Consider the following 15,666-nt stretch of genomic DNA (forward strand, 5'->3'; position numbering starts at 1 on the left):
ATTTACATATTTAGTAATACAAATCACCGCGAGAGCTTTCTAATATTCGTGCGAATATGTGGCATCTGTACTTCCCGGTCAGAGAGCACCTGTCCATCAAAAGCTCACTATCCAATCAGAGTAGATCACTGTTAAGCCCGCCCCCACGAGATATTTGCTCAAAACACCAAACGAAAAATGCGAAATGTAAGCAAAATCTGTGGTAATGCATTCAGAATCCATGATTAGCGAAAATGAATCTTTAACAAAGAATGAAGCATATTTGAAGAGCCTGTTAAATTTGTGCGACTGAGTTCATTTTTTTTTTCATTTTCATTGTGTTTTTCTTCTTTTGTAATGTTACGTTCAGTTTTATAAAATTATTATTGAACCAAATGTAATTCCATAGAAAAGAGGGCAAAATTTCAGGTCTATCCATAAGCTGCCATAGCAGGCAATTAATAAAGTAGAGACTTGGGCAGGGGAATGGGGTTTTAAAGTATTAGTTTCAAATCTAAATATGTAACGTTAGTATTTGGTTTTAAAAGGGAAAAACCAGAACAGGGATTAAAGGGTACATAACATACACAGTTTCAACTAATCTCATGTTAATATTGAGTACCTAGTTGATGTACGCGGTGTTGTTCTCCTCTGGTCAATGTGTGCACAGCCGCACTTTTCTGGGAGAATGCTCATATAAGGACTTCTGCTCTCGTCTACGTCATGAGATCCACGATCGAAAAAAATCAGCCGAAACTTCCAACCCAGAAGTAAGATTTTCGGCACAGAAATTCTCAGGCATTTTTTTTAACTTTGGCCATGTTTAGCATGAGAATCCATCTCTTTAACACTGTGAACAACTCTGAATACATGAAACAACATTGTACCCCCCCCCCCCCTTTAAAGATATACAATACACCCACTGAAAGGGTTAAATCATTTAAATTCTTGGGAGCTTGGTCTGAGAATGGCATGGATCAAATTGTTAATAGATGCAAGAAAGTTATTAATATTTTAAGATGCCTAGTTGGAAGAGATACATTAATGATGATATACAGGGGAATCATCAGGCCAAACATTGACTATGTTGGTATGGCATATGGGACAGTGTCTGTTTTAAGCTAATTCAGCTAAAACTTTAAGAATTAGCTGTTTTCTGAGCTGTTGGAAACTGGAATCTCATATTTATCTTTAAAATGAATTCTTGGAAATAAGGAATATTAAATAACAAAGGTTGGTATACGTTTTTTACTCCACACTGGTCTTTATCTGAGGATTTACTACTCTATGAGATGGAGTTCTGCAGATGAACTGAGGAGGGCAGCAATGCACATTTGAAGTGTCTAAGCTGTCGCAAATCACAGAAGAAGAAGAAGAACTTGAATAACTTGCTCCTGAACGTGACTCTGCTTGTAGTCCGCTTGTCTGACCCGCTGCAGGAATGGAGGGATCCGGGGAAGAGTTCATGAAATACCGCTCACCGCTGGTGTCCCGGTACGCCAGCAAAGAGATGGCCTACAACTTCAGCGACAGGAAAAAATTCACCACATGGAGAAGACTGTGGCTTTACCTCGCTAAGGCCGAAAAGGTCCGTTAATTTATTAGGGGTTTATTTTATTTCTATAGACTATATCTATTAGCGCAATCATGTTGGCACAGTGATTCTCTGAATGCCAAGTGCGAGTCTGCCTGAAGTTTTTGACCTTGAGTGAGAGTAAGTCTCAAGTTGCCAGCTCTCTTAGTCTAAAAATAGTTTAAAAGGGTGGACGTGAGTTGTGCTGCAATATTTAATGTCTTACAAGTGGTCCAGACAAAAAGTACCGTGGTGGTAACGTTACTGTAGTATCTTGATGGTATTACCTGGTAGTATTGTAGTACTGTAATATATAGTACAGAAGTGTATGTGCAATGCTATAAGGATTTTCCAATAATACCATGCTAACTATTATTATTATTATTATTATTATTATTATTATTATTATTATATGAACAGAAACAACAATAGCATCTGACGCTCTTTTGTAAGTGGTGCAATATCATATCATAATTGCTATAACTGTTAATGTTGCTATAATTATGAAGGATGGTATATGATAGTCCAATGTACTTCTATTCATGGCTTTACTATGGAACAATTCCAAAAAGAAACATACTATATTACCATAGCAATGTGTCTAAAACTATGGCAGTATGATTATTTGCACTGTTGTATTTTTGTATTGTAACGTTAGTAGTTTTATTTTGCATGCACTTGTATATCTTTCTTGTGTGTGTGTGTATATAGCTCTGTATGTGTGGGGTTAAATGTCACTGGATTTCTCAAACTTTAAGCTCCTAGTAAGCAATTTAAAAGATAATGTTGGGACTAGTATTAGAAGAAACCTCTCAAATTCAGATAACCGCTATTAATTTGCTGAGACTATCAATAGTAGGCTTGAGTAGAAATGGATATAATTGAGTGTGGACCGGTGAAATCTGCTGCTTTAGCTGACACGTGGCGATTGTCATATTAAGTGTTTGTTTGATTTGTGTAAAGAAATCAACAACTAAGATTGTGTGATCTGCCAGTAATCCATAAAGCTCAAAAGAAAGGCCGCAGTCTGTTTGACTAGCGTTAATTGAACACAGTCTTGTGGTCACATGGTGGTCGTTCTCTGACCCGTGGAGACAGACGGGATACTGTTCGCTGCTTGTATGATCACGCTCTGGAAATAGTTACGCTACACAACTTTACTGATGTAGTCCTTGGGACACACTGCAGAAGCACGAACAGTCCTAGACGAAGCCCTGTGAAAGAGTGTGTGCATTTCCAAAATAACTCATGTAAAGGTCAGGGTATCAGGAGAGTTGACCTTTACCCTCTCTCTGTCTGTGTATTGCTAAAGATGGAGTGAATGTGCTTATTTCAGTAAACCATATTCTATTGTTGCACCGATATTGCAAATTTGGCCAATATTATGAGAAAATATTGACTCTACAATTTGCTTTTATGAAAACATAAAATCAGTTATGCATAGGCTAAAAGTAAATAAAATGTTGAAAGATATTTAACTTATGATTGGCGGCAAATTACATTTAACACTCTTACTAAATGTTGTTTCTAAAGACTAACTTTAGGTGAGTGTTAGATGGGGTTAAATGTAACATAAGTTCTAGAAATGAGAACGCACGGTTGAATAAGGATGACACTGAAAAGCTGTTTTGCCAGCTGTCTCTTCATGGCTCTAATGTCCTCTCTGCAGGAACTGGGTCTCCCCATCACCGATGGCCAGGTGAGCGAGATGGAGTCGCACCTGGAGGACATTGATTTCGTCATGGCTGCGGAGGAGGAGAGGAAGTTGAGGCATGATGTCATGGCTCATGTGCACACGTTCGCTCACTGCTGTCCCACCGCTGCTCCCATCATCCACTTGGGCGCAACTTCCTGTTATGTGGGAGACAATACGGTAAGGCCAAAATATTACCGTGTCATTATCCATTACTTTGGCTACTATTGATTGGACTCCATGGATTTCTTTCATGGACTCCTGGGATTTCCTGAGCCGAATGCTTATAGAGGGAACATTAATTAAATCCGTTTTTTTAATTTTAATGTTGCAATTAAAAGAAAGATGTGTGTGTGTGTATATATATTAGCCACTATGAAAATTCCTTAAAAGAGAAATAATGTCGTTTTAAAATCACAATTCTATTTTAAATTGCCTTACTAAATATGTGTGGTGTGTGTGTGCTGTGCATATCTGCAGGATCTGATCATGCTGCGTGATGGATTTGATATCCTGCTTCCCAAGGTAACCTGAAACTTTCTGATATTTAGAATTTCAATCAAAACAACTGATGTGCCATGTAGTTTTACTGCACAGTATGAATTCAGAAAATGTAAAGAAAAACATTCATATATGTGTGAGTATGTATAGTGTGTACTTGGTCTTTATATATATATATATATATATATATATATATATATATATATATATATATATATAATACTTTCATTTTTATCTTACTATTTCGGTTTCAGCTATTTTTATGTCAGTTTTATATCCAGTGCATAATTACCCTCGACTTGCAGTAAGCGTTCTCTCTCTTATAGCTGGCTCGTGTCATAGACAGGCTTGCAAACTTTGCAGAGAAATACGCTGACCTGCCGACTTTGGGCTTCACCCATTATCAGTGAGTAAATTCAGTTAGATATAATAACATGTTTAGAGTTTGCATGTAAAATAACTTTTCTACCATTTTCTTTTCTTCGCCCTTGTCATCTCTCACACATCCCACTCATCCTTTAACAATCACTGTAACCTCCATAACATTATTTTTCCATGCTTATTTGTCCTATTCTTTCTAACTTTTCTTCATTTAAAACAATAATATTAGGCTGGTTTTGGGTTTTATTGTCCCTCTCCTCGTCCCCTTCTTTTTCTCAGGCCAGCTCAGCTGACTACAGTCGGGAAGCGTGCTTGTCTGTGGCTGCAGGATCTGGTCATGGACATGCGTAATCTTCAGCGAGCAAGAGAGGACCTGCGCTTCCGGGGCGTCAAAGGAACCACAGGCACTCAGGCCAGCTTCCTGCAGCTCTTCCAGGGGGATCATGAGAAGGTGAACGTTTTATGCCTTGACACTGGCTTACTTCATACCTAGTGTGTACTTTGTGAAGATGGCCTAAGATGCTGATGATAACATGGCATTAAACAAATATATGCTACTACTACTAATGTGTACTTGGTCTCCAACATATATACTGTATACACTACCTTTCCATAAGTTTGTGATCCATATATTATTTTAATATAGATTTAAAATATGTCATCCTTTTATTCAGCAAGGTTGCATTAAATCGATAAAAAGTGACAGTAAACAGTTTTATAGTGTTACAAAAATATATATTTAAATGTTTTTTTTTTTTTTTTTTTATCAAATTTTTTTTTTTCAATAAAAAATCAGGAAAAAAGCATATCTGGGTTTCCACAAAAATATTCAACTGTGGAGAATTTAATAATAAAGCCGTTTTAAACATTTGCTATTAATAAGAAATGCTCGATAAATTATTTCGGGAAGGTTGTGTGACACTAAAGTAAGGGCTGAGGAAAATTTCAGCTTTGCCTTCACAGCAATAAACTACATTTTACAATAAATTTAAATAGAAGACCATTTAAATTATAATAATATTTCATTACTCTTAAGAATTTTTTGGGATCAAAATCATGCAGCCATGATGAGTACCCAAGTCTTCTTCCATATGCATTAATAAAATACTGACCAACTTTGTTGCAATTACTACATGAAGTTGAAATTAAACTCTTGTCATCGTTACCACAGAATATCATGAATGTGTTTGGGCTTTATGTAGCACTTTTTGTGCAGTGTGCAGTTTTGTTGGGAAAAATGTCAATGACCTCACATCGTATCATTGTGTTTATTCTATGGTTGAACTGTCGTTATTTATTTATTTATTTGACTGTTTTCTCTGTTAGGTGGAGGAGTTGGATAGGAAGGTCACTGAGATGGCTGGTTTTAAAAAGTACACTCTTCTTTATTCCTGCATTCATTGTTTACTAAATGCTTCAACTATCATCTATATGCTTCGTTTTATTCAATAGCATGCTGTTGGCTAGAATCTTACATTGTATATGTCTTCAAGTGCACATGGTTAACCAGTTCCTCCACTTATTTTCATTCCAGATCATATCTGGTGACGGGTCAGACGTACAGTCGTAAGGTGGATATCGACTCCCTCTGTGTGCTGGCCAGCCTCGCAGCCACAGTACACAAGGTCAGACACAGATGAACTCCAATCAGCTTCATGCATTCATAAACAAGCTGCTGTAACAATCTACAATGATCACCGGACACCAACAAACATCAGTTGTTTGATTCGAACGTCCTCCTTTTCTCAATCATTTTTGCTGTTGTAGATTTGCACTGATATCCGTCTGTTGGCTAATCTGAAAGAGCTCGAGGAGCCGTTTGAGAAAGAGCAGATTGGTGAGTTTGTATGCGAGACACAGAATTTCGTATAATGATACGATCCGCCGGCCTCTTTGATCTGTCATGTTTCTCTCTGTCTGCAGGGTCCAGTGCCATGCCGTACAAGAGGAACCCCATGCGTGCGGAGCGCTGCTGCAGTCTCGCTCGTCACCTGATGGCGCTCCTGTCAGACCCCCTGCAGACCGCAGCGGTGCAGTGGCTGGAGAGGACCCTGGACGACAGCGCTAACAGGCACTGTGACATATCTCTGCTCTGACCATGTGATGTGGCTCTGCACTGCATGTAACTTTAGACTCGCTCTTCTGTGTATTCAGGAGGATCTCACTGCCCGAGTCCTTCCTCACAGCGGACATCATCCTCAGCACCCTGCAGAACATCACTGAAGGACTGGTGGTGTATCCTAAGGTCTGTTTGTCTGCCTCTGTAAGAACAAATATTTGAATGTTTTTATCGGGTTTGTAATTTTAATCAGATGAACTACGTGATACACTGATTACTAAATGGATCATAATTAATTGCATACTCAACTGTTAATATATATATATATATATATATATATATATATATATATATATATATATATATATATATATATATATATATATATATATATATATATATATATATATATATATATATATTAGAGGTGGGCATAGATTAAATTTTTTTTAATCTAGATTAATCTCACTGTGATCTTGAAATTAATCTAGATTAAAATGGCTCATTCGAATTCTGTAGAAGGCATTCAGAATATGTGTTACCCAAATAAAATTGACAAACAGTAAGTCTTTGAGAAGGGGTTAATCAAGCTAGGTGGTGCATTAGGAAAGGGGCTCATCTCCTGTTTCCAAAATGCATCACAAACTGCTTGAAAAAGCTGTAAACTAATTCCACATTGCACAAGGTGCAAACAACATTACTCCTGTTTCACACCAATGTTTAAGTTTTTTTTTCAAGTTTGTAGGGGTCAAGGTACAGAAACCAAATAATAGCACTGGATAGTCTTCAATGTAAAAATGAAATATACAATCAAACCTACATTTATTCAGACACCTTCAACATTTCTCACATTATTACGGTTTTGCTATATATATCAAAAATTATATCTGGTTTCTGAATAATTTTTGGTTTGACTGTTAAAACTACAAAGAACTTCAGTCAAGAGCAGTGAGTGATTTTTCATTTTCATTTTCTTGTATTAACATTACAGCAGCCAGTCGCTAAATTAGGCGAGGTCACTTTAAGAGACGATTAACTTATCCAATATAATACACATCCCATTTTTTCCTCAACTGTTTACTTTGACATAAGAAATAACTGACAGTTTTTTCGAGCATAATTTCCAAGGTGGATATTTTGACATATTTTGTATGTATTTGTCGGCACAGAGCAAAAATAAGCAAATTCGATGTTCTATTGTTTTGAGACTCCTTTCTCTGCGCTAGCCCTGAACACCAGAACACCGTGGTGTTGAATTGGGCTCTTTCACATCTTTTTGTTTGTTCAAACTGCGATTTGCATTTGTTCGTTCGGGTGCAGGAGGAACTTCGAGGTGAATTTCACAGAAGAGAGCTCGGTTCAGTGTCGCTGTCCGTGATGCGCGGCTCGCTCTCTCGTGCGCACCTAACGGCACGCGCTACTCCGTTCAGCTTTTCCGCGTCTTGTGTTTGGATGCTTTAATGTTTAAATCGACAAGCGGTACGGCTTAACAACACGTGAGAAAGATAAGCTTTCGTGACGATGCGCAGCAGTGGCCCGTCAACTGTCCTGAGCATTTTTTAGGCTGTCCTCAGCGAGTCAGTTATATAAAATATCAATATGAAAGTCATCATAGCTTGCTTTGTATAGACCCAGCTCCCAACCCAACTTTGAGAATAGATTAACGGATAAGAGTCTCGCGATAACGGCCCACCACTAATATATATATATATATATATATATATATATATTTGTAAAAAAAGTATCTTATGTTCACCAAAGCTGTGTTTATTTGATCGAAATACAGTTAAAAACAAATATTGTGAATCATATAAAAGTTTTATATTTTGATATTTTAAAATGTAATTAATTTCTGTGATGTACAGCTGAATTTTCAGCATCATTACCGCAACTCTTCGGTGTCACACACACACATATATATGCAGTGCTGTTAATTTAATGTGATTAAGTAATATAAAATTACTGATTCTTAGTGTTCTTTTGTATTTTTATATATATATATATACACACACACACACACACACACACACAATTCTTTCTCTGTTTTTATAGGTGATAGAGAGGCATATCCGTCATGAGCTGCCCTTCATGGCTACTGAAAACATCATCATGGCCATGGTGAAGGCTGGAGGAAACAGACAGGTGATTGTTTAACGAATCAGAAAAATATTGTCTTGTAATTAAACTTTGCTTTGGCAACTCAACCCATGGTGTTTGACTAAATTACTTGTACAGTACATATTTCTCTGTAAGCACAGTAGATGCAGGAAAGGAAGACCGTTGTTTCACTGATGTTTAACACCGACTGACTTATTTTTGTCTGTAATGGAAACCCACTCAGGACTGCCATGAGAAGATTCGGGTGCTGTCCCAGCAGGCTGCAGCTGTAGTCAAACAGGAGGGGGGTGATAATGACCTGCTGGCTCGGGTTCAGGCTGATCCATATTTCACCCCTATCATCGGACAGCTGGACTCCATACTGGACCCCAAAACCTTCGTCGGCCGAGCCCCACAGCAGGTACACACTCGCTTACCTAAACATCTAATGCTGTGCTACTGGTGTTTATCACACATCCGATGTTTCTATGAATGGTGTAATGCTGTTCCACTTTCTCTCTGTCTCAGGTCACAAGGTTTTTGTCTGAGGAGGTCAGGCCTGTTCTAGAGCCGTACAAAAGTAAACTGGATGTCAAGATTGAACTAGAGCTCTGAAACAAACACATGTGACACATCAGAACAATAAATAAGGTGTTCAGTCTTTTGTGTGGTCTTTTATTTGGCATTTTGACATTTAACTCCAAGTCAGATGTATAGTCATTTTAATATGTAAACTTAATTAAAAAAGCACATTTTGACATTTGTTCTGTTATTGTTATGAGTTGATCTTTCACAGACCTATCTAAAAATTAAATTTTAATTCAACTATGTAGAGGAACTTTTCTGAATATGGGTGTGTTAAATTTGTCTGATTTAAGTGTATTAAGTAACTTTCATCCCTTAAATGTTTCTGTATTGTCAGATATACATATATTTGAGACGCTGGGAGGGAGGGAAGGGGTAATGGGAATAATTACCCTTTAAAAGCAGCTTGACAAAATTTGGGAAAACAAGCATGAGAAGACTACTGACTTTAAGGTAAATGTAACCAGAACTTTTCAGTCCCTGCCGAAGCTGGTCATAGCTGGTTAAGTGCTCTGGTTTTAGATGGGTTTTGACCAATGAACCAGATAAAGAACAGCTTAAAGCAGCTAAGACCAGCCTTCAGTTGAATGTGAAAATGCCCAAAAGCTATTTTTTTGTTAAATGAAGAAATATCAAGTAGACATTAGCTTTAGCAACATAAGATGCATTACACATAAACATTTAGGCTACAAAAGCCTAACATAAACTATGGGACATAAAAAAAGATAATTTGAGAAACATCTCAGTATTTTTTCATACAATAAAAGTCTTGTTTCACAAAAGAAAGGTTTGAAATTACATAAGGGTAAGTAAATGATGACAGATTTTATTTTTATATTTTGGGTGTATGGGGGGGGGGGTGCTTTAATGTTTTTATTAGTAGTAGCTATATTAGTATTTTATTCTTATAATTATTTAATTAAAGTTTACTCGAATCTGAAAGAAACGAATCTGCCAGCAGGTGGCGGTAAATATCTTTCTTCGTCTCTCTCATTCAAACGGATTCACTCAGTGATTCAGTGAGCAGTTTTGAATCCCTGGTTCACATGATTCGTTCAAAACATGGATTCATTCAGCTAAACACTGCTGTGTTGCTTGGAGACGCACACAAATAATGCCATGGCATTAAAGGTAATATGTTCTCTGCAAAAATTGAGCAATAACAAACAATATTGTGTTTATAACATATCACAACATCATCTTAATTACTGAACTGTTGTATAAAATCAGATTTAAACTCGTGATACTGCTCTCACTGCTGGTGTGATATAGAGTATATAAAAATCGGACTCATACAGGGACATTTTTCCCACCAATATCTTGAATTGTAGGGCATATGCTGATTTCAAGATGACGTATGGGTCTGTGGGCGGGGCCAGCGCGTTAACTGCGTTAAAAATACTTTAATCGCGTTGTGTATTTACTAATTAATTTAACGCTTAAACAGTTAACGCTTTAACTGTGTGTGTCGTGTGTGTGTGTGTGTGTGTGTGTCATTTTACAGAAACGTCTACTTTTGGTATGGCAAGATGACTTAAAATTAATTTCTTTTTTAACATGTAAACTTGCACCACATTGTTAGATTACCTTTTTACTTTATGAATACACGTAAATGGCAGCTTAATGATTTTTAAATATTTTTATGCATCTATTTAAAGACCACATGTACCAGTCTTTTGTCAGTGCTGTTGCCTTACTATTTTTAAAAGTTTTTATTAAATATTTTTTCTTGATTTTTTTTGTTGTTGTCAGTTACAGAAAAAATAATGATATTGCAACAAATAAGGAGATTATGATTAAATTAAATTAAAAATTACATTTAAAATTACATTTATGCATTTAGCAGACACTTTTATCCAAAGCGACTTACAGTGTATTCAGTCGCAATGCTCTACCAAATAAGCTACCGGAAGACTATGATGAACATATACATAAAGTGATCTTCACTGGTGCTACCCTGAAGGAAGGTGACTGTAACACCAGTGACGATTTTCATGAAAAATGCATTTTACAAAATGTCTGCTGCATGGTATCAAACCACATGTTGTAAATCATGATCTGCTCACTTAATTAAGTAGTTTAATCCATTTCTATTCTAGGTTTTCAATATAATTTAATATAATTTGTTAATAATACAGTAGGCCATACCAGTGACTTCAATTAAAAGCTGCTTATGAAATCATGAGATAAATGAGAACATTTCTGATAACTGAATAGATACAGATACCATGGGCCTTTTTTCAGAGATCTTCATGAAATAGGAAGAAGAAAGTCAAGTGAAGTCATCAGCGTCATTTTTATTTCAAAATAAGTTATTTTTTTTTATTAAATGGTAACACCAGTGACACAACTCCGGGGGCCTCTACTTTCATTATATATTTTATAATTATTTGCCATTTTATTTTTTACAAATTTTTTTAAAAATGTCATTAACATTATATATTTGATAATTATGAATACATTTTCGTATTTGAAATGGTAGAAAACCTGTTTTTGACCTCAACATAAAGCATTTTCCCCCTGTACATGGCTGTGGGGACAAGCAGCTTTGTGGTGCTTGAAATTATTTTTAAATAATTAAAAACAAATATTGCCAAATTGACGGTTTAAGAAGGTGTTGTTTTATTTTAATATATATATATATATATAGTGTAATATTACTGTATAGGGACAGAAAAATTTAAATTTCCCTATTATCAGCCTGCTATTTTAACGGGTGTTAGGCCATGTATCCAGAAGAGAGATATAAACTGTAAAGCTACGATTAATATAATATTTTTCGGAGTTATTTTAATCACATTCACGTGATGTTAAGTAAAAAACAGTATGATTTAGAAGGTCTCTGCGTCACTATGATAACTAATGGCTAACTGGCTGTAATAAAATGAGAGAGGAAACAACAGATTAATGATATGGTGTTAGTCACAGCTTCATGAGGAGGTGAAAACGTGAGATAGTAGAAGACAGGTGAAAGGTTTACACTACTCATGGTGGTAGCCGTAGTCATAATGCTATGATCTGGAGCAAAGTCCATAGTCACAAATGGATAGAAACCTGTTATATATTCACACACACACACACACACACACGTACTACACAAGCAGTGTTGTAGGTTAGAGGTGAGTTCTTCATTTGCCATTTGCTACTCAAATATGCTACGTTACCCTTCAAAAGATTGTTTAAATGTTTTGAAAGAGGTCTCTTATTTGCTCACTTGCTCTGTTATGTTTTATTAAAAGTAAACGTTATGCATTATCAGTGTCACATGGTCCTCCAGAAATCATTAAAAAAATACTTTTCTTAGAACTAAATTCTGAAATTGTATCCTTGCTAAATGAAAATATATTGGCTATATAATAAAATAATACATAAATGTGTATTAACAGTTAAACGGTACGAACATGTAAGTTATGCGTTGCTTGTTTCCGTTTCTTTTGCTTATTTCATTGTCTCTTTCCTCAAAGTTAAGATTTATTACTATTTTTACGATCTTATGTTTATTTGATTAAACTGAACACTTTGTAAAGGAAAACTGTCCTTCTTTTCTCACTCTGTTATATTTTGCATGTCTAATGTTTATTTGTGGACATGTTAGTCAGCAAGCTCACAGAAATGACAGACAGTCCAAATATAGATGATCAGCTTTTTGACAAAAGTTTGTAGGTTTGACCCCAGTGCTGGTGGTAAAATAAATATTTTGGTGTCTAACCCTTTGCATTTGCCCTGAATTAAGATCATTTTATAATAATTGTAATAAAAAGTGTTTTACATGTTTTAAAACATCTGTTCTTAGTGGTAGGAACAATTTCCACAAGAATGAAAAGAAGGACCAAAGTATAAAAGGGAGTGCCATTCTACTCCACAGGCCTGAGAAAATAAAATAATACATGGGAGATGGACAGAAATATTAATTCCCAGTGAAGCAGTAAACCGTAGACTTAATATCTGCATACCAGTCTTTGACATTTGAAGGAAAACTGGCAGATGTACAGCTTGAAAAATGCTTTAATAGAAGAGTAAGAAGACTCTTTTTCATATTCTGTTCTTTAGCAAAGAATAAAACACGAGATGACTTTCAACAGCACTATAACCAGGATCGGTGTATGGGGAAAAACGTGACACTCCCTTAAACACTATGTGATATATCTTATATTGGTGGGGTTGTAAAAATCAACTTCCTAACTCTGTTTATCTACAGTTGACTTCTCTTATGTATAATCCATAATACACAATTATTGCTCCATATATAAATGTATATAATACATAATTTGTAATAATTGCGTTGACGTTTTCTATGTCTGGTCAAATATCCTGTGAAGACTTTATAGGGAACTGTCCAGGCATTGAAATGTTTGCTAGGTCACAGTGAAATTCATACATGCTAATAAACGTGTGTTTATATGTGAAGCGACACCTGGTCTTTCTACAGGTGATCTGATTGGTCCATCATGTGGGCTTGGGCATTACTTCCCGTCACCCTGGCAGTGTTTGGGATTATTGGGATGTGGGCTGTGTGAGTATCACTTCATGTTTCTCTCGCTTTTCAAAATATGTCTCTCACCCTTTTAAATATCCTCAATATCTTTTCAATATCAATACAAAATATTAATTTATTTGACTCTTTCTGCACTTGTTTGTGTGCAGGTATGCCATAGCTGTGTCCAATAACACTGTTAATATAACCGAGGAATTCCCTTTCATTAGGTACGCATCTGAAATTAGACTTAGGGTAGTGCCATGTATAATGTTCGACAGGAATGAAAATGAGGCCATATGGTACAGTGTGTTCAATATATATATTTTTAACAACATGGTAATTGTTGAGCTTAAAATAAGCCTCTATCTAACATTAATGGATCTAAGCTTTCTCAAGAAGTGTTTATTTTTTATTTTAACTAAAGCGTTGAGTGATTAACTGTGTGTCTGCAAGATGTTCCAGAGCTAGAAAGGCATACATGGATATGAATTTGAAAATCAGTTAATATTGTTTCCTCCAGCACATGTGGCTCATACAACCCCCAGAGCTGCCTGTTTTCTCAGATCTGCAACATATGCTGTGTGTTGGGTGAGTCCTCCCATTTTATTTACAAAAATGTGCCCATGTACTGTACCTTGTGTGTGAACTCTTTCTCTTTCCGTAGCTTTGTGGATTGTCACAATCAGATTTCAGCAGGTCCGTGATTTGGGTTCTGGGTCTCATTTAAACACGGCCGGTTTAGTTCTGGGCTACATCTCTAGCATTGGGATTTCCATTCTAGGAAACTTCCAGGTACAGTATGTAGACTGGAAAAAAAGGAAGTTACTTGATTACTTGTAAATTGTGTTGTGCTTATTTGTGTTGCTTTTGCATTATTAGCAATCTGTATTGATGGGGGTTCATCTGTTTGGGGCGCTCGTGGCCTTCTTCCTGGGTTTGGTTTATTTCTGGATCCAGGCGTGGCTTTCGTACTACAGGCCGCTGTCACATGACGCCAGGTGGGTGGTGCCAGTGCGCATCATCCTCTGCAGCCTGTGCACTTGTTTGGTCATCTGCAGTATCCTTCAGCTCTAAAAGATGATTACATTTCTTAAATACAGATTTCTGGCATGAAACTCTAGTTGGCACAGTCCAATAGGTCTAACTCAATCTGACCTAATGACATCATTATCACATGGCAGCCAATGAACTCGCTACTCAACATTCAAATATATGACTAGGACTTGCTGTAGCAGCTGCAGTTTGCTTCAGAAACCCTCCACCTTCCCCAGCTCCACCTGTATAGATCTGCTACAGGGTGATTCATGTATGCTATATGGGGGTTATTTCATGTCTGTTATATTTGCAGCAGCAATATTTCTTAAATGCTCACAGCAGCAGCATAGCAGATTTATTCAGCCAAGAAAGCACTTTCACTTCATATTATTATAAGTTGAAGTTGTGTTGTCCTTAACCTTATGTCTTCTCAGTGTTAGTTCTCTTTAAAACAGGGTTTCGCTCTGAAGCTGCTATATGTGAGTGGGCTCTGGTCATGTGTTTTTTTGCACTCTTTGCAATTTTTGGAGCAGATTTCAGACACATTGACTGCCACAAGCTCACTGTGCAGAACAAGGAAAGGAGAAGCAGCAGTGATGTTAATGGTGTGTGGACATTACAGGAGATTCACTAAGGAACATCTGGCAAGTTGTGGCTGTGTGGTAATCAGACAGATATATTTAATGTGGACACAATGAACTATGACCTGCTCTACTCTGCTAAATGCACTGAAACACATTTTACAATATAAATTATATGTTGTAGAAATGCTATGATGAATTCATGAGCATATTGTTTACTTGACATTTACATGATGTTAAATTATAGTTTATCATTAAATATGTTTTATCAGTGTAGTTTTCCAGGAGACTATTTCAGTGAACAAACAATTATACTTCATCCTGGACCTATTTGGTCTGTTTTGAAGTGTTAAAGACTTTGTTTGCGAAATGTTGTAAAATATATTATGTAATAAATGTAACTTCACTCTATCTGACCATTATAAAAAAGCTGTTATTGAATATTAATATATATATTTTATAAATAAAATGGTATGGTGGTTTTTAACATTTTCAGTGTTTCTGGTATAGTAGGCATGTAGGGTACCTCTGGCGTCTAAGAATTTTCCAATGTTTTATAGGGGTTTTATAGGGGGGATTAAAATTAAAGAACAAGGTCCCTGCTCAGTCCTATTTAAAGTTATCCTAACGGGAGTAGAAGGGTAGTTCATAAATTAATTGTATTCTGCAGCACAGTATAAACACTATTTGAAAAATAACTCTCAG

The 15,666-nt window shown here is 36.3% G+C and overlaps 2 protein-coding genes across 7 annotated transcripts; both read left to right on the forward strand.

The window, feature by feature from the left end:
• The first annotated feature begins 1,342 nt into the window (after nt 1-1,342).
• LOC113046738 (adenylosuccinate lyase-like) lies at nt 1,343-8,947 on the forward strand. Its single transcript, XM_026207670.1, has 13 exons — nt 1,343-1,567; nt 3,222-3,425; nt 3,726-3,770; nt 4,073-4,152; nt 4,407-4,578; nt 5,454-5,500; nt 5,662-5,752; nt 5,895-5,964; nt 6,051-6,198; nt 6,282-6,372; nt 8,239-8,328; nt 8,528-8,704; nt 8,812-8,947. Exons 1-13 carry the CDS (start codon nt 1,421-1,423, stop codon nt 8,896-8,898), a joined length of 1,449 nt encoding a protein of 482 aa, XP_026063455.1. The 5' UTR covers nt 1,343-1,420; the 3' UTR covers nt 8,899-8,947.
• Nucleotides 8,948-9,266: 319 nt separating this feature from the next.
• LOC113046739 (modulator of macroautophagy TMEM150B) lies at nt 9,267-15,435 on the forward strand. Of its 6 annotated transcripts, none has more exons than XM_026207675.1 (7): nt 9,267-9,321; nt 13,298-13,381; nt 13,513-13,572; nt 13,866-13,933; nt 14,010-14,137; nt 14,225-14,402; nt 14,815-15,435. In XM_026207675.1, exons 2-7 carry the CDS (start codon nt 13,317-13,319, stop codon nt 15,012-15,014), a joined length of 699 nt encoding a protein of 232 aa, XP_026063460.1. In that variant the 5' UTR covers nt 9,267-9,321; nt 13,298-13,316; the 3' UTR covers nt 15,015-15,435. The 6 variants fall into 6 exon arrangements, with proteins under 6 accessions (XP_026063460.1, XP_026063458.1, XP_026063462.1 ...); XM_026207673.1 differs by having other exon boundaries at nt 9,272-9,321; nt 13,277-13,381; XM_026207677.1 differs by lacking the exon at nt 9,267-9,321 and adding an exon at nt 9,797-9,999.
• Nucleotides 15,436-15,666: the final 231 nt, after the last annotated feature.

Source organism: Carassius auratus, chromosome 28 (genome assembly GCF_003368295.1).
Source record: "Carassius auratus strain Wakin chromosome 28, ASM336829v1, whole genome shotgun sequence".
NCBI classification, from domain to species: Eukaryota; Metazoa; Chordata; class Actinopteri; order Cypriniformes; family Cyprinidae; genus Carassius; species Carassius auratus.

Bases quoted from the DNA above. Each gene is read 5' to 3' on its own strand.
- LOC113046738 (XM_026207670.1), top strand. From the start codon at position 1,421: ATGGAGGGATCCGGGGAAGAGTTCATGAAATACCGCTCACCGCTGGTG. The intron at 4,153-4,406 runs GTGAGTAAATTC...TCTTTTTCTCAG, and splicing joins TTGGGCTTCACCCATTATCA to GCCAGCTCAGCTGACTACAG. The intron at 8,329-8,527 runs GTGATTGTTTAA...AAACCCACTCAG, and splicing joins AGGCTGGAGGAAACAGACAG to GACTGCCATGAGAAGATTCG.
- LOC113046739 (XM_026207675.1), top strand. From the start codon at position 13,317: ATGTGGGCTTGGGCATTACTTCCCGTCACCCTGGCAGTGTTTGGGATT. The intron at 13,934-14,009 runs GTGAGTCCTCCC...CTCTTTCCGTAG, and splicing joins CAACATATGCTGTGTGTTGG to CTTTGTGGATTGTCACAATC. The intron at 14,403-14,814 runs GTATCCTTCAGC...ATGTCTTCTCAG, and splicing joins CACTTGTTTGGTCATCTGCA to TGTTAGTTCTCTTTAAAACA.